Genomic DNA, 18,526 nt, shown 5'->3' with positions numbered 1-18,526 from the left:
GATTAAATTCTTTTTTCTTTTTTAAAAAAGAGCCTATGGCTATTTTAACTCCTCATTGAAGAACTATAAAGTTAACTAATCAAAAAATGCTGCTAATCCTTGATCACCCATTATCTCACTCTCTTTCTAAGTAAAATTATTTGTTGATAAATTCTAATCTTTGTCGTGATCAATTTCAGAAAATATGATTAATCAAATTTTCTAGTGCACATAAACAATTAGCATTTCGTGTCTAAGACAAATGCTACAGTCCAGCTTCTGCCACTATTCAAGTCAAATGGCAAAATTCCCATGAATTGCCATAGAAAAAGCTAGTGCAGCATTGTCCCCAACATGATTTTTTGTCAACCGAGAAGGGTCTGTCTATAAAAGAAATAGTTCAGGTTCAGAATAAGGCCAAGAGAGCCTCCCCTGGGAAGTGCTGAGGTCTCTAATAGGAATTGAGGGACCCTGCAGGATTAGATCCAATACCCCAAGGAAGTTCTAATAATAATGCAATGACTCAAGCCAACCAGTCTTATTATTGTTAATCAACATACATTAAGTGCTGCTCTTCAAACAGTGCTACACCCCCTGATGCTTATATGGGTAACCTCCATCAGAAGGCATACAGTACTTTATGCAGAATGGTTCACAGGTATATTAGTTACGTCACATGAAAATTTACTTCTTTCACACAACTGTGTATCTTAAATCAGTTTATTTTAAAAGCTAATTCACAATTTGAATGTTTTATATCCTATTAAGAAATTAACAGAGACAGAAACTCGGTTCATAAATTCAATCTCACAAATTAATCTCTTAATTTATTGCCAAGTATGAGTCATTTACCTCAACATCCAGTCCAAACTGAATCGCAAAATTCTCAGCTTCAGTAAACTTGTGTTTGTGAAGTAAGCGTCTTAATCTAGAGAGCGAAATTAAATAAAGCGTGATAACATATCAAAGTTACTTAAAGAGAAAGCAAAATTTCAAAGCAGAAAATATACCTGTTTTCTGGCAAGGCTTCTGTTAAACTTCTCAATACTAAAACAGACACCGGGCCTTCAGGGGACCTGAAAGTGATTATGGAATTATGATAGTGTATGGATATAAAATAATTGGGCACATCTCCATATAACAGTAATCTAATTAAACGTAAATATATGACTTACTTTTGGTGATTTTCATTAATTCCTTCCAAAAAATATATTGTATCCTGCAGTAGACAATTATTAGAAACTAAAGTTACAAAAAAATAAACCTCAAGCAGTACAAAGCAACTAGCAATAATGAAGACGTTATTAATTTGGAATGTAGATACTTCTCTTCTCTTATCCAATATCTCATCTATTGCGGTCTCACTAATATTTTGTCCAGGATGGCTGCCACCATCTAAAACTTAAGACGGCCCAAAGTGAACTCTGTCTTTCTACCCAAAATCCCCCCGTTATCCCATCTCAATTACTGTTGACACTTTCATTCTGACACTCAAACCCTCAACAGTAATTTCATTTCTGACTTCGCCCTCACCTTCTTTTCCTACATCCAGGCCATATCACCTTGACAGATATGGCAATTTCCTGCAGTATCCTTGGGAGGCATTATTGAATTAAGTTTCAATATTTTTTGAGGTCCAATGTATTAAATTAATGGTTTGTGTGTTACTTTAGGCCAGGATTGTATGTAACCTCTTTGGGGGAAATGGAATGCAAGGCCTGGATGATCAAAAGGAATATACTGAACAATATGCCTAACAAGAATGGACATTTGGGACAATATATGTAAAGTGGATTTCCGGGTAAATATCTAGGGGGAAGTGAATGCAAATGGCCCACCTCTGGTTATACAAAAACCCAGCCTTTTCAAGATATGCCCCCAGCAGTGGAGCTTTGTCTGTGGTGCACCTGTTACATGAGGCCAAGATCAAAGGCTCAAGCAGTATAAAGAAAAAAAATCTAACTATTCATGGTTGTTCTGGTTCTGAATCTGAGACAGTTATGAACTTATTACAATGGGAAAAAAACAGTTGTGGGTTTTGAAGGATTAACATCTCCCAGAGTCTGAGGTTGGAGTCGGGGATGGGGTGATCTCTGATAAGCTTTTTAGCAAGTGTTTAGTTTCCTTTATTATTTTTAAATGTTTTCTCTGTAATGTTTTCACCTTAAAAATAAACGTACTTGCTTACAAAAGAGCTGTGTGGTCACTTGTGACGGCTGGTCATTATAGCTGTTCATAGCCTCTGGAAAAAAAGTGAAGCACAGATGCTGGCCTGTGTAGGCAGTCTGGCTCGCTGGAAATATCACAGTGTAGGCAGGAACTGTGCAGCCTGGAAAAAACCCGGTCAGGAGGGAGACACACACAGGTGTCTACCCAAGAGCCAGGAGTCTAAAGTGGAGGCCCTAAGGGATCATGGAGAGGCATACAGGTGGAGTGGCCCTGAACTTTGACAGTCACTTCTTCCTTCACATCTTTAAAAGTCAACCTTTCCTCTTCATCTAGAAAGCCAAAGTTTCTGTCCTGACCACCTACTGTCTTGACTATCATCATCTCCTCTTCTTTGGTCTTTGATATTAGCCTCTATTGTCTTCAAATGCCATTGCTCAAATAACCTTTCTTGCCAAGTGCTTCAAACATATTACACTCCTGAGTCATTTCACCAGCTCTGCACTATGCTGAACAGCCAATCTAGAACTTATTTAGCACCTTGAAAATGAGGGCAGTAATGCACAGCTACCTACACCTCTGTCTTGGTATCCACTCACATTTCCCAATACCCGCTCCACTCTACCAATGACACAAGCCTTGATAACCCTTTGGCTATCTCTCAGCTCCTTCTTCCAAACTGCCCATTGTGTTTGGAATATCCCTCCAAAAATCCATTTGTCAAGATGTCACCTCATCAATTAAATCTAGCATAAAAAACTATCTCAGCAGCATCACCTAAAAAAAAAAAATTGTTTATGCTAAGAAAACAAAGCCATGCAAACCATAAATCTAACAACAAGATTTATTGGCAGCTGCCAATAATATAAAAATATTAAACTAACAAGACATGGGCTCAGCACCACCCTGATAACTGTTTGTAAAATTTATCCCTTTCCTCCGTCCTTTGGATTATTTTTTTGGGTTTTTTTTTTTTTTTAATTTAGATTGTAAGATCATCAGGGGAAGGAATTGTTCTTATATGCAGGTATAGTTTTTACCACTTTTGGGGCTCTAATCTAAAAGAAATAAACATAGCAACCACTTCAGAAGTTATACATATTAAAACACTTAATTAACTTTTTAAAAAAATATAAACATACTGTGCTGATTCCACTTCGAACGAGTGAAGAAACAACAGATACTTCTAAAGAATAGAGCAGGTGCATTGCAGGCAGTGAAAAAACCATGAGGTTTCTCATCTATAAAATAAGGGAAAAAAACAAAAAGGTAAATGTAGAACTCATAAAATTTGGTGCTGCCTGATAAAATAAATTAATCCCCACAGTTATTTGCAGGATTCTTTCTGGAATGTTTCTATAGAATGAGGTAGAAAATTTATTGAGCACTTTTTGGAGCCCCCCAGAGGACGAACGCCAAAAATTTAAGTTGAACATTGTTTTAGATGTCATCTATATTTATTATATTTTTAAAAACAAGCATGTCTGCACTAAAGAAACCCCAAACTGGTATAAAAAGCAACAGTTATTTTGCTTTCTAATAGTTGCCCAACGTGAACAGGCATTGGAGTTAAGATAACTGAAACAGAATGTTGGCGTGAAATTAGCAAACACTGAGAAAAAGGCAACTATTGACTACATGCACAATCAGCCGTCTCATATCTTCATGCTTTTCAACTGCTGTGTAATCAAAATAAAACAGAATATAGATAAAGAAAGAGATTTGTACCTGTTTGTTAACAGGTACTGTCAAGGTTATTAGTTTAAGGCTGGCAATCCCTTGTCTATAAAGAAGGGGGGGAAAAAAAACACAATCAATCTTATGTTAAATTATGAAGTTTATAAAAAAAGATACTGAAACAATTTGTAAAATGTAGGTATTCTATGAAAACTGAGCTATTGTACTACTACAGTATATGGCCCTAGAGTAGCACAGTATGTTACCATACATAGGATAGGAGTTCAATTTCCAAGCTTGAAACCATGCATGTGGTGACAAACTGGGAAGACAAGTACAGTCTAATGGTAAGAGCTAGAATTCTTGTGTTCTAATCTCTGCTCTGTTACCAATTTCTTTTGTAGTTGTAGGCAATTCACCTAAACTCTGTGCCTCAATTTCTCAACCTGCAAAATGTAATACCACTTATTTTCCTACTTTGAAGATAAATGCTATATAAATTCTAGTTATTATGGATGTCAGTATTTCACATAGTCTTGAGAGCAATACTCCAGTGCTCAATCCAGCAGCTCAGTTTTGCCAAAATGATGCTTGCAACTCTAGGGGGAGGGTTCTAAACTGCTTTAATAGTAATAAGGAGAGTCACTACGCAGGAGGCCTCATTTTTACCCTCTCTGTAAGGAAGTCAAGGATACTTGGGCTGCAGGTCCAGTATTGTGCTTTACTGAGCTAGAAAAAGGTCAATGGAATGCTGCGAGAAGCAAAAATGAGATCTGTCGTACCATGCAGTTCAATCCTTAGACTCCCCGATGGTTAAATCTCAGCTTTAGTTCCTGTCCTTGCCAACTGGGGATTACCCCAAGACCTACAGGAAGTCAAATGAGGGTTGGACAGTTCCTGCAGTAATAGACCCTTCATAGTCTAAAGATGGCACTTTAATTCTTCATTTACCTTATGACTGAAGAAGAATCTGATTCTGTAGTTAGAAGAAATTCTTCAATATGAACTGAAGGCCAATCCCAAGTCAAGGTAAGAGAATAAACATCCCACATGCTCAAAATGTTCTAGAAGAAAACAAAGTCAGGTATCCACTTTCTTGACATAATCAAGACATATTTTATTAGATTGGCAGGTCCAAAAAGGAGGATACCAATATATTTACAATACAGTAAATAAGTGTACCAGGTCTTGAAGCGTTTCTATCAAAAGAATAAAGCACATTGCAAGATCAACTCCTCTATAAGGAAAGGCATCTTTCTACCTTATAAAAGTTTTTTAAAATCATTAGGTAAAAAAATCATTGTAAAAGCAATTTCAGACAGATCAGTGACATGATACTTACTTCCTTATCCAAGACAAACAATAAATTGTCTATGACCTGAAATTGCACTGCATCTAGGAAAGAAAACAGCAAAATGTGAAGTTGTGTGTGTGTCTGGGAAAAACATATTTGAATTGAAAATATTTTGAGGAAATACCCATTTACAAAGCAGTTTATTTATTTAGAGTTTTTAAAATGGATCTTACACAGTCAGTCATCCTAGTGGCACAGTTAGGCCCCAATCCAGAAAGCATTTAAGTTTTTATCTGCTGAACGGCTTTGTTGGAATCAAACCAGAGTGCTCAGCAGCTTTTAGGAGTAAGCCCAGGAGGAAGAAAAATAACATTACTAAACAATGCTCCCATTCACTCCTCAGCTAGAGACAAATATTTGAAAACAGATTAACGGAAAAAGTTTATTCAACCCTGTAAAAAATGGAAATCCAGCTGTAGGTCATCTTGTAATACTTCACTGCAGAAAAATCGGTTTCAAACAGTTAACGACTTTGAAGCACAGATTTAGGCTTGCAGTATATACTCAACAAAATAAAGTCTCCTTTTGCAATACTACATGCATTATTAAAACAGTAAACTAACAATTACAAAAATTAGCTCAAGCTATTTTCAGTTATATTCCTGTCTAATTATATAAATAGACTTCTTATTTTACAGGCAATTTTTTTTGAAGTTTTACCTTTAATCATACTCGAATCAGCAAAACTTTGAACAGACACCAGGTTTTTACTAGGATCCACCTCCCATTTGGAGAGCACACAGTCACCTTGACCCTGTTTAACAAAACAAAATTTGGTTGTATATTAGAAATTCTGGTAGTTGTCAAGTTTGTCTCATTCATTGTAGTTTAATAGAAAAAGGCTTCTAGGAATTTGCAAGTCATGCTGAGTAGCCTACACAGCCTCTTAATAGTTAAGATAAACATTTCAAAAATCAAAGTAGCTTCTTTCCTTTCCTATTTTTAGGAACTGACTATATTACAATATTTAAATCAATCATTCTTGCCCACTAAAATAGATTTTTTTGGGGGGGAGGGGGCTCTTCCAAAAGCATGGAACATTTACAAACAGACAATTTGCATCCAAGTAGGATATGGTGCCTGATCCAAAGCCCATCAATGGAAAGACCTGCAATGAAGTTAATGGGTTTTGGATCAAGACCATAGGTAGTATGTATCTATCGGACCACATTGAGCCCTAGTCCAGAAAAGTGCTTCAGTATGTCCATAATTTTCATCCCCTTAAAATCAATGGGACTATGCACGTGCTTAAGCACTTCGGCAGACTGGGACTTTATACTGTACTTTGGCAAAAGTCTGTTGAATGTGGACCCGATAAAAAGACTCTCATTGACTTCAGTTGACATTAGATTGGGCCCTCTGAGAACAAGGATTAGATTAGAAATACAAGAGCACATGCAGATGAACTAAAATCCCGCAATTTAGTATAATCACTAGTAAAGCGCCACACATTTACCATCAACCGTCATAGCACTATGCCCAGTTTTGAAATGACAAATTGTCCCTTTAAAACTAAAATCTTGACATTGTCTTTTAATCGATCAAAAGATTACTGATATTGCAGACTATCATTACATTTATAGACATCTTAATGCATCAGATAATTTTAATCATTTGTCTCCATAAAAATTTTTTCAGTAAAATATCAATATGTAAATTTACCCCAATTATCAGCAGGATGTTGTTCATCGAGTCACCAATCACAAAATTCAGACAACCAAGGGTGTGATAATCCTTTGTAGAAATATAAGCAGTCTTGATCATTCCTTGTAACTGGAAAAATGAAAACAGAGTTATTTATGAAATAATAAATAAGTTTGTTAAAACTTAAATGCTAACTTTAGGATGTAAAGAAAACTTCAGTTTACCCATTTATCAGTTAGCTTTACAGCAATTAAAAAATTTTCAAACAAAGTATTTGATAAGCTATACATATCAAAGTTTTGTAAAATGGAAATTTGTAACAGATACACCAGGTGGCACACTAGCAGATACTGCATTTACCTTCTTTGCTGTAATCATGTCCATCTTGTCAATTGCTACATAAAAATAATAAAAAAAAGTAAACAAAAAATATAGTTTCGTAATTTCATAGTTTCATTTTGGATAGCTGTAATGCCAACCTGACAGCGCTGTACAGCACTAACACCACTATAATCAAAGTTCACATGCTTTTCCAGTGGTCCAGTGGCATTATAGAAAATTAACTTTTTGTAAGCCCAGGGTGGTCTGGTGCTGTTGGTGACCTCATTAAAGTAATTTCTAATATTCTTCAATATAACTAACACAGTAATACTATGACTTGGAATTCTATTCCTGTAACAAGCAATACTCTCAATAAGAAACAAACAGAATTAGTGAAGGGAATATAAACTATAAGTAATTTGCGGGGAAGGGAGGGTTGGGGGGGGGGGGGAGAATAGTATACAAAACTAGGGGTTTTTTTTGTTTTTTTTTAGACAAACTAAAACCTTGCATCATTCACAATTAGTTCACACTATCTTACTCATTCGTAGTGTTTTTAAGACCATTTCCTGGAAGTTGCTGAACATTCTCAGCTCCCTCTGAAGCCAATGGGAGTTGAGGTCACTCAGCACTTCACAGGATTGGACTCTTAGCCACTACAGAAAGCAGCACACAAGTATTTTAGTTGTTATAGGTTAATACACAGCCATCCAGAATTTTATTTTAAACATGAGTTGTATCATCATACCTTCCTGAATTTTTGCAAGTGGGACGCACATAATGCAAAAGAATCCATTGCTTGTGAGAATGAATATATGATAGATTCCTATACAAATAAAACACAAATACAACAAACTTAAGTTTCTAAAAGTGTAAAAATTATTTAGCTCAAACTTTGATCTATTTTAAAATTCTAATCTGGTGAAAACTAGTTACATTTTATTTGTTAAAGTAAGAACATTACCAAGCACAGAAAGATTTAAAATATATGTGGAACCAAAATTAAGAACATACATGCATAACACAGCCTGAGATTACCCCATGCAACTCTAACAGCAGCTGAATGACATCATTCGTAGAACTTTGTTGATACTAGTGATGCTGTTAAGTATTATTGTAACTTCACAAAAAATCACCTTATCACTAATGTCACTAAGTACATATGCACCATTAAAGGCCAAATCATGAGGTTCTGAAGTTAATAGGCATTCATATATGTAAAAATAAAGTAAAGTTCTCACAACTGGTTCTAAGTCAACCAAAAATAAACCATGCTACCTGCTAAAAATAAACTAACAACATAAATTAAAAATCTCACACTAGTGTCCAGAGAGAATAGATCCTAAATTCATCCCCTTAATTCCCACCGGTCAATGCTGTCAGACCAGCGAAGGAAAGGATATCTGAAGTTACAGTCTCTCCAATGAAAATGTATCACCCCAGACATTCATATCTAGGTACTATTTGAAGAGATGCCTCAGCAAAGACGGGTAGTGCATAAAGAAAGAAACAACCAGAACCAGGTTAGTTTCAGAGGGAACATATGCCAAACAGAGGAAAAAACGAATATTGATGTCAAACTTCTAAATAACAAAAAAGAACTCAAAGTACTTCACATAGAAGCCAGTACTGGTAAAAAGGCATGCATCAGAACTTTTTTTAAAAAAAGCATCCACCAGGCATTATAAAATTTTAGTCACTAACTACCTTAAATAGATCTGTCAAAAAAAAATTTTTCCAAAAAAAAAAAAAAAAAAAAAAAAAAAAAAATCAATAAGCAGTTCAATATATAAATTAGTACCACAAAATGTAGTTGCAAACAATGCAATTTGGCTTCTTCGATTAGATTAACAGAAGTGAAACTAATGACTATTAAAGACTCAGTGTACTTACAATGTATAAGGGTGAAATCTTTCACCACTAAAGTTAATGGGAGTTTTGATCTTGACTTCATAGAAGTCAAGATTTCATCACAAGAATAACCAGATGCTCAGGTTGGGCCTGATGCAATGTCAATAGGAGTCTTTCCACTGCTTTCAGTGGGCTTTGGATCAGGCCCTATTGCCTGTGCCACCTGTCAAGTGGGGCATAATAATTAATTAAAGCTATATATAGGAAACTTAAGCAGCTTTCCTGGGACAGTAGCTGTGGAAAATGAAAAGTTCTGGAGTACAGTCATCCCAAATAACATGCTTATCTCCCAATATTTTATAAATAAAAAAAAATAAAAATCTGAAATTAAATTTAACCAAAACACTTTAGTAAGTGATTGTGGTCTGGATTCTGCAAACACTTATCCTTGTGCTTAACCGTACACATACAAGAAGTTCCACTAAAATGAATGAAAATGCTCACATGTATATAGTTAAGTACATGTATGTTTACAGGCTCTGGCCTTAAAGGAGCAATGAGACAGCCTCTTAAACAATATCCTGAATGCACGTGCATGTCCACTTTTAAATATTAATACACAGCAAGAGATGTACAGAAAAATATAACCTACACAAACTGTTACTAAGTAGCACACTTCTCCTTGTTTTCCTGAGGTTATCAGACATGAGCTCAGTCAAGAGTTCAACCCTGGAAGGTGCAGAGCACTCTGGCCCTGATCCACCAAAGTACATAAGCATGTGCTTAACTTTAAGAATGCAGTTCAATGGGACTCATCCTATGCTTAAAGTTAGGCATGTGCTGATGTGCTCTGTCAGATCAGGGCCAGAGTGCTCCACACTTGCAGAGTTGAGCCCTAACGGGTCAAATCCAGCTATCACAGCACATACATTTTTATTACAGATAAATTACTCACGGTTAAGATCGCATCCATCTTATTTTTTCTTCTGAAAGTTAAGACCAGGCTATTTTTAGGAAGAATTATAAGAAAAAACGTACCTCCATCTGCATTATCTTTTTCTATAATAAGGTTTAGATAAGTCTTTTCATTTGCAGATTTCTGAACCAAAACCTAAAATACAAGTCAACATAAAGACAAATTTTATTCCATACTGGATTAAAATGATGTGTTAGGAAATAATGCATATTAATGTTAACCTATACTTTTTTCCCTCCAGAAATTCTGCATTAACGTGCAATTTTGAATAATAAGGAATTGGTAAATAAATAATTACTTTAGCGATCAATCCTGCACACTCTTAGAGAAATAGTCATTATCCTCATACAAAATGGGGCTGTGGGTATATCTACACTTACCGGAGGGTCCGGTGGCAGGCAATCGATGTTCTGGGATCGATTTATTGCGTCTGGTTTAGACGCGATAAATCGATCCCGGAAGTGCTCGCCGTCGACGCCGGTACTCCAGCTCGGCGAGAGGAGTATGCGGCATCGACGGGGGAGCCTCCCTGCCGCGTCTGGACCCGCGGTAAGTTCGGACTAAGGTACTTCGAATTCAGCTACGTTATTAACGTAGCTGAATTTGCGTACCTTAGTCCGAAGTGGGGGGTTAGTGGGGACCAGGCCTGTGTTTTGTTTTTAAATAAAGTTCACTAGATCTGTTACTTGCAGGACATTTTATGGGGGTGGGAAAAAAAGTTCCTTATAACCTAACATGCATAGTCAGCCAAAGCAAGAGTCACCTTCAAGATACTCAGTTTATTAATATTTTGGTATTTGACACAACTATAAAAGCATGCAAGCACTGAGAATGGAGCAAAAAAGTAAGTTCCGTACATTAGTTAGCAAAGTTTGCTTTGATGGTACATGAAGAAGATGTAGGTTACCACTTCTCTCACCGACTACAAGAAACTGTCCTTTTTGACACAAACCAACCACATCCACTTCAGTATCTGAAAATTCCAGACCAAAATTTCAAATATTAGATTGTCATAGACAATGCAATTCAAGCATGAATAAAGTTAGCAGTGCAGCATCTCAAATTCCTTCAAATATTTATTTTGATTTATAGAAGTGCTAAGAAAGGAGCATTCTTCCACATGCTCTAAGCCAGGGGTTCTCAACAAATTTTTTGGTGGCCTCAGAATGCTGCCACCAACTCTTGCTTGTGGCCGCACTGACACTTTTCTCTAAAATACTTAATTAACTTTAGGAAAAACAAATAAATATGCATGTATATACATCAAGATCATTGCAATTTATTCATGTAGGGGTTTTTTGCAGATTCAATAATAAAAATAATGCTTGAAAAGTGATATTTGTAGTGCTTTTCACAGCAAGTCCTGGCAAGTTAAGACCTGAGTGGAGGGGTGAGGCAGCAGATGTCAGGGTGATGGCTGGGGGGGGGGGGGGGTGTCGCCACCGCATGGTCAGAGGTGTGTGTCGGCGCCTGGGGCTGGAGGTTGGCGCCCTGGGCCAGCACCCACTGGAGCCCAGGGTCGGCCCCCACAGTTGCGTGGCCAGGGCCGGGGATCAACACCCACTGCCACACAAGTGGGGGTCGGAACCCAGAGCTGGCACCTGCTGCTGTGCGACTGGGGCCGGGAGTCAGCAGCAGGGTTGGTGCTCGGGGTCTGTGCCTGCAGCTGCACAGCTGGGGGTAGGAGTCAGTATCCTGGGCCAGCACTCGCCAGAGCCTGCTGCTGCATGACCCAAGGTCGGCGTCCAGGGCCAGCACCTGCCAGAGCCTGGGGTTGGTGCCTGCTTCCGCGTGACCAGGGCTGGCGCCTGGGGATCGGCACCCATGGCCAGCTCCTGCCAGAACCAAGGGTTGACATCCAGGAGCAGTGCTTGGGGTCAGCAGCCAGGGCTGGGGGTCGGAGCACAAGGCTGGGGGTTGGCTGTCATCAGGGTTTGGGCCTGCGCCTGCTGCCACATGGCCAGGGCAAGGGGGCGGCATCCAGAGCCAGCACCCGCAGAAGCCCAAGGCCAGCACCGGGGATCCGCACCCGTGGCCAGCAGCCACTAGAGCTCAGGGTTGGTGCCTGGGGCCGGCACCTGGGATCAGTGACTAGGGCTGGGGGTCAATGCACACGGATGGGAGTCAGCGCCTGGGGCCAGCGGCCGCTGACGGGATTAGGGGTCGGCACCACATGGCCAGAACCGGGATCGGAGCCCACTACCGTGTGGCCAGGGGTTGGAGGCTGGAACCCCATGGCTGGAGCCCTAGTCTGCAGCCAGGCTCCCTAAGTCCCCACTGCCTAACCACCCCAGGGCTGAAGTCCAATCCCCACTAAGCCCCTCCGTCCCCTCCCAGGTAGAGAGCTCACCTTGCTCCTTGAGCGTTGTATCCCACCTGTCTCCGGAGACATGCTTTGCTGACCCCACTCCCCATCACCACCCAAGAAGCTGCTGTGGCCGCATTTGAGAAATGGTGCTCTAGGCACCCTTGATACAAGTTAAAAATACAAGTTCAGCAATTTATAATAGCCCAGCACAAACCTCCCAAAATCAGGCTTGAGACCAATATAATGATTCTAAAAATTGTCCACAATTCATTTTGTGTGAAGAGCTGGTAAATCACTGTTCTAATATCAACAGGGTTTTGTATTCTATAATATAAATGGTTTTGTTTAACTTGTGTTAATAAATCTTTTTCAACTAAAAGCAATTAGTTGGTCATGTTTCTTTCTCACATATTACATACTTTTAAGGTAATAAAAATAGCAGATATAGTTTGTCTCCATGGTTATATAGATTTGATCTTTCCCAATTTTCACTCAAGATGCAAATTGGGGAGTCTTTGGATCATATCTGTAGTTTCACTTTTTGATCCCAATCCTGCAAATACACACACATCTTCATTCATGTGAATAGTCCTACAGAAGCCATTAGGATTCCCCACATATTTAATATTAAGCTCACCCATAAATGTTTCCAGAATTGAGACTTCAGACCTCAATCCTGCAAAGAGTTTCATATAGGTGGACCTCTGCACTCAGACACATCCCCAATAAAGTTAATAGGAGCTTTGTTAATGACCTCTAGAGGCAACAGAGGTGCTGTATTGTTTATACAAATGTTCTGTTATAATGATGGGTTGTTGTTTTTTTTTAAATCTAGGATATATTGATGAAGGATACTTCCTGTATTTTCAGTTAAAAAATAATAATGCTGTTTTTAATTAACTGAATCCATACGCAATTTTCACTTACAGTTAGTTTAATTCCAAAACAATAAACTCACCAAACTGAATGTGCATCTGAAAAGACTGGCAAATGCTATCAAGAAGTGCCATTGATCTGTCAGCCACAATAATACAGCCATCACTTGAGTTGCATGCATATAGTTTTGGATTACACAAGACCTTAGAAATAAAAAGAAGAGCTATGAAATATAAGCAACGAAAAGTACCTTTAAAAATACAGATAAGAGTATTGCTTTTCAACAATTAAAAAAAGACAATATGTAATAGTCTATTAGTCTAAAACAATTTTTTTACATACACCTCTACCTCGATATAACGCTGTCTTCGGGAGCCAAAAAATCTTACTGCGTTATAGGTTGTGACAGACCCAGACCAGTGGGGTACAGGAGTCTGGTCCTATTGGGATCCAGGAAGTGGGCGGGCAAAGCTTGCCCACTGCTAAAGGATCCCTCCCCAGCCTAAGGGGAGGGGGGTCCACAGGACCTGGAGACCAAAAAATTACAGGGGACAACAAATAAAAGAACAGGGACAGGAGTGAGGTCAAAGGGTCAAACGAAGGGAACCAGACGGGGTACAGGAGTCTGGTCCTATTGGGATCCAGGATGTGGGCGGTAAAGCGAAGCCCACCCACTGCTAAAGGATTCCCCCCAGCCTAAGGGGGGGTCTACAGGGCCTGGAGACCAAAAAATTACGGGGGACAACTAATAAAAGAACAGGGACAGGAGTGAGGTCAAAGGGTCAAACAAAGGGAACCAGACGGGGTACAGGAGTCTGGTAGAGGGCAAATATACTGGTCACTGGATGAGTAGTTTTCTGTTCCCTGAGTAACCAGATCAGGGGCTGTACTAGAGTAATCAGGAACCTGCTAGAACCAGTTAAGGCAGGCAGGCTAATTAGGACACCTGGAGCCAATTAAGAAGCTTCTAGAATCAATTAAGGCAGGCTAATCAGGGCACCTGGGTTTTAAAAAGGAGCTCACTTCAGTTTGTGGTGTGAGTGTGAGGAGCTGGGAGCAAGAAGTGCAAAGAGCTGAGAGGGTGTGCTGCTGGAGGACTGAGGAGCACAAGTGTTATCAGACACCAGGAGGAAGGTCCTGTGGTGAGAATAAGGAAGGTGTTTGGAGGAGGCCATGGAGAAGTAGCCCAGGGAGTTGTAGCTGTCATGCAGCTGTTACAGGAGGCTCTATAGACAGCTACTGTCCACAGGGCCCTGGGCTGGAACCTGGAGTAGAGGGTGGGCCTAGGTTCCCCCCAAACCTCCCAATTGACCTGGATGGTGGGTTCTTCCAGAGGGGAAAGTCTCTGGGCTGTTCCCCAACCCACATGGTGAATCTCTGAGGCAAGAAAATCCACCAATAAGCGCAGGACCCACCAAGATAGAGGAGGAACTTTGTTACAAGGTGAAACTGTGTTGTGTTATAGCGAACTTGGTTTGATCCACTGGAGTGTGCTTGCTCTTCCCCCCAACCCCCGCTGGAGCACTACTTTACTGCTCTATATCTGAATTCATGTTATATCGGGTCATGTTATATCAGGGTAGAGGTATAGTTCCAATAAATTCCAGCATAATAAGCTCTGATACTGATAAATTCTACCTTTTCAGAGGAAGTTATTTTAACTAGCGTATTCTCTTGGTACAGGGCAGTTCCACATTCTTGTCTTGAACCTATATTCAGTCGTCCACTTCCTGTGTCATCATTTGTCAGAAGTTCAATACAATTCCACATGTTGAAGATCTTCTTTACCTCTGATAAACAGATAGAAATTTATAGTAGCAAAAGCTAAATGGCATTAAAGCAAAGTGACATTTAAACAATTATCACATAAAACCCACTGACTTTGTCGTAATACTATGATTCTATATTGGGGTAGGCAACCTTTCAGAAGTGGTGTGCCGAGTCTTCATTTATTCACTTTAATTTAAGGTTTTGCATGCTGGTAATACAGTTTAATGTTTTTAGAAGGTGTCTCTCTATAAGTCTACATTATATAACTAAACTATTGTACATAAAAAAAAAAATAAGGTTTTCAATATGTTTAAGACGCTTCATTTAAAATTAAAATGCTGATCTTACACCGCCAGCCTGCTCAGCCCGCTGGGTAGAAGGCTGGGCGTTGAGGACGGGGGCGAAGGTCAGGGTAGAGGGCTGTGTGTGTGTGGGGGGGGGGGGGGGGGGGGTTGTTCAGGGCAGAGGGCTGGGTTGCTTGGCTCTTGGGGGTGCTCATGGCAGGGGGCTGGGAGAGAGATGCCCTGTTCTACTTCCATCCCCTTCACTAAGGCCCTGTCCTTACCAGTCTCCCCTGCGGGGGCAGGAGGCAGAAGCTTGGTCCTGCTGCAGCCAAGCTTCCCTCCTCCCCCACTTCTTCCCCCAGCGTGGTGCGTTCCTGCCCCACCTCTCCTCCTCCTCTCACAGGACAGGCAGCATGCCACTCAAAATCGGCTTGCGTGCCATGATTGGCACGCATGCCGTAGGTTGCCAACCCCTGTCCTAGACAAACCTTATTGACTTAATTACTGAATTTAGTTTAAGTATGTTAGGAATTCATTGTATTAAAAATGCAAGTGTCTATGTACTATTTAGGTATTCAAATTAATATCTGAAATGATTAATATGGGAAATTATCAAATGCCAATTTAATCAAATTCTTGTATTAAATCCAAAGTTGAAATGGTACCTTGGTTGGGTCCAACATGGTCAGGTGGGTATTGGCAATGAACCCTTTAAGAGCTGACTTTTTAATACCCTTTAACAAACAAGTAATGTCATTACCAATTCACCCTTATTTCCAGTCTTAATTCAAATAAGATTTACAACATTCTTTCTTCCCAAGGCCTTTCCTCCTTATGTCTTCCCCTCCTTCCTGCTATCCAACAGCTTTTTTTTTGTTCAACCTGTCACATAGGAGACCACTGATATGTGGGGTGGGAAGGTCCATGTTGGCTCATTTTAAGAGGGTGTGGTGTGTGGTTTTTTTTTAATTTAAAACCATCTGCAGTCACCCTTATCGGTCAGAGGCCTTCTTTTTAGAAACTATCCCTTATCTCATTAGTGTAGTCTTTGAGCCAGACATCCTCCCTAATTTATTCCTTCTGGCCTTATCACTTATTATTTTCAAGGCCTTCCTTCAAGTTGCTAGTCAGGGCCTTTCTTCAAAACATTTCCTTAACTAGACAAGCTAACTTTTTTAATTCTTTAATTTTACACTTGTATACAATCCCTCATGTAGGAGATTTCAATGGGGAAGAGAGACCACAGCCCTCCAAGAATGAAGAGCAATGGATCATGATTAGGCAAACTCATTCAGGTTGTAATACCACCACCTGAAGAGATGCTTACGTATACTAGTTAAACTAGATGCTCTAGGGACCAACAGACAAAAAACACAGGGTATATAACCAAAACTTAAGTGATTCAGGGTCTTCTTTTTGATCAAGCAAACAGACAGGACCTCTGGTCCAAGCGGGGCACAATCCTTAGGGAAGGTTTGGAAGGTCTTTGGCCTGCACAAGCTCTGATTAAACTTGTGACCACAAGAAAAAACCCATATGGGGTTTTAAGGCCTAATTACCAACCAGAGCCTCTGCTGGAGTCAGGGGTGATCTCTGGTAAGTTTGTCATGTATGTAGTTCTTTTATTGGCTTTTAATGTATTCTGTAATGCTTTTATGTTAAGAATGAGTCCTTGCTAAGAAACTTATGTAGCAAATTATAACTGTTGGCAATTACATTGTCTGCCATTTGAGGAGAGAAGTAAAGAAGGCCTGCTTAGGCAGTCTGTCTTTTGGGGAATAATACAGTACAGACAGGGAACTGTTTAGCCTGGAAATACGTGTCACCTTGCTCAGAAGGGGCAGAGAATCTATCCAAGACAGGTGAGGGCTGGAGTCAAGAATATGTGCCCTTGCTGGACCACAGAGGAGGAATACAGGTGCAGTTGCCCTGAAACCTACTCGGATTTGCTGCTCTTCCCCAAGTGGTAAGGCAGGGGAGAAAACAGCAAATCTGAGCTTCTCCAGGAGGCAGCCTTTGTGTTATTCTGTTGACTTAGTGATCATAAAGAGTACAACCCTGGCGCTTCAGAGCATAAACCACATCCATAGTCAATATGGTCTCTCTTGCTTGGCATGCTCAGAGCTTATGGGTCAGCATTATAGATCACATTCTCCAACACCTTCAGCACTCTAAGGGTCTCTTCATAGATCAAACCTGAAATACACTTCACCCCACATCGAGCCAAGTGATGAATAGCTGGCTTGGTAATACCTTGGATGTTAGTCTGAAGCACTTTTTAATGGTGCTTAGTGGCTCCTTTCTCTAATCCTTTACAGCCCATGGTGACTGAAATAACATGCAAGCAGCACTCCAGGAGCCAGGCAGAGCTCTTTCCATACAGGGAGAGCTGAGCCTACATCATTCTGAGAAAAGGGAAGAAGAAACAGCTCACCCCACCCTCCATGCAACATCCAGCATTTGAGAGAGGAGAGGAGCTGAAGAGCCCCTGGAGTTGCCCCTTAGCCATGGAAGACCAGCTGCCCTGCCCAGCTTGGGAGAGGTGGATGGAGAGCCCCGGAGGAGGCTGGGTGCAGAACTGATGAGTGGGGGTGGAAATAATTGTTAGGGAGAGCAGGGCAGATGTGGACAGAGAGCTCCCACAACAGGGGCCAGAATAACCTTAATAAGCGAAGGGAGCACTGACAACATGCACAACCACACAAACACGGGACTGTTGGACAAAAATTAAGACAAATCCAAACCTCAAAATAATCTCTAAAAGAAATCCTCATGGGGGGGGGACCAATCTCATACTTGGAGGGGGTCTGACTCATGAGTTGTGGTTGACAACGCTGCACTTTACATAAGCTTCAGCTCACCCCAAGGATCCCCACCTCTCCTCAGAGTACCTTGTCCGCATAACACCCCCCCCCCCCCCAGTGCCTTATCAACCTCCTCCCCGCTCAGGGGTGCTTTATCAGTACCACACCTCCCCCCAACATTACCTTAGCTTGGCATCCAGTAGCAACGCCTCAGCCCAGAGGCACTCTATAAAAGTCTCTCTCCCCTCAGTCATAGGAGGGAGGGAGCGAGCTGGGCGTGGGTCATAAAGCTCTACTCCGGCAGCTGCCTCACAGTCTGAGATTCAAATTGGCGGGAATTTCCCCGTTCCATCTCAGGCAGCTACAGGATGCAGTAAGGGTCAAACGTAAAGGCGAGCCCGAGGAACTAACTAGAGTGGCTATCGCTCCCCCGCCCCTCCCGCCTCTCAGGGTTGGCCCTTCTCTGCCGTTACTAAGGTAACAGGTTCCTCCTTCATCCCCAGAATGCACTGCGGT

At 40.6% G+C, this 18,526-nt stretch overlaps 1 protein-coding gene across 3 annotated transcripts in view; it reads right to left on the bottom strand.

The window, feature by feature from the left end:
• KNTC1 (kinetochore associated 1) overlaps nt 1-18,324 on the bottom strand; it is a 72,718-nt gene extending 54,394 nt beyond the window's left edge. Inside the window, exons 1-16 of one of the 3 annotated variants that reach the window (XR_008442498.1) lie at nt 18,194-18,324; nt 14,791-14,942; nt 13,235-13,355; nt 10,826-10,941; nt 10,031-10,103; nt 7,890-7,967; nt 7,181-7,215; nt 6,839-6,949; nt 5,837-5,930; nt 5,165-5,217; nt 4,774-4,886; nt 3,874-3,928; nt 3,288-3,386; nt 1,155-1,198; nt 990-1,055; nt 832-907 (exon numbers count right to left, since the gene is read on the bottom strand). Coding sequence is in view for 2 of the 3 variants with exons in the window: in XM_054006197.1 (XP_053862172.1) it covers nt 832-907; nt 990-1,055; nt 1,155-1,198; nt 3,288-3,386; nt 3,874-3,928; nt 4,774-4,886; nt 5,165-5,217; nt 5,837-5,930; nt 6,839-6,949; nt 7,181-7,215; nt 7,890-7,967; nt 10,031-10,103; nt 10,826-10,941; nt 13,235-13,355; nt 14,791-14,922 (1,266 nt within the window). In the remaining variant the exon portion in view is untranslated. The remainder of the gene's footprint in view (nt 1-831; nt 908-989; nt 1,056-1,154; nt 1,199-3,287; nt 3,387-3,873; nt 3,929-4,773; nt 4,887-5,164; nt 5,218-5,836; nt 5,931-6,838; nt 6,950-7,180; nt 7,216-7,889; nt 7,968-10,030; nt 10,104-10,825; nt 10,942-13,234; nt 13,356-14,790; nt 14,943-18,193) is intronic. The other 2 variants (XM_054006197.1, XM_054006198.1) reach the window with 2 other exon arrangements.
• Between the last annotated feature and the right edge of the window lie 202 nt (nt 18,325-18,526).

This window comes from Malaclemys terrapin, chromosome 16, assembly GCF_027887155.1.
Source record: "Malaclemys terrapin pileata isolate rMalTer1 chromosome 16, rMalTer1.hap1, whole genome shotgun sequence".
NCBI classification, from domain to species: Eukaryota; Metazoa; Chordata; order Testudines; family Emydidae; genus Malaclemys; species Malaclemys terrapin.
This window is presented reverse-complemented; position numbering and strand designations above follow the sequence as displayed.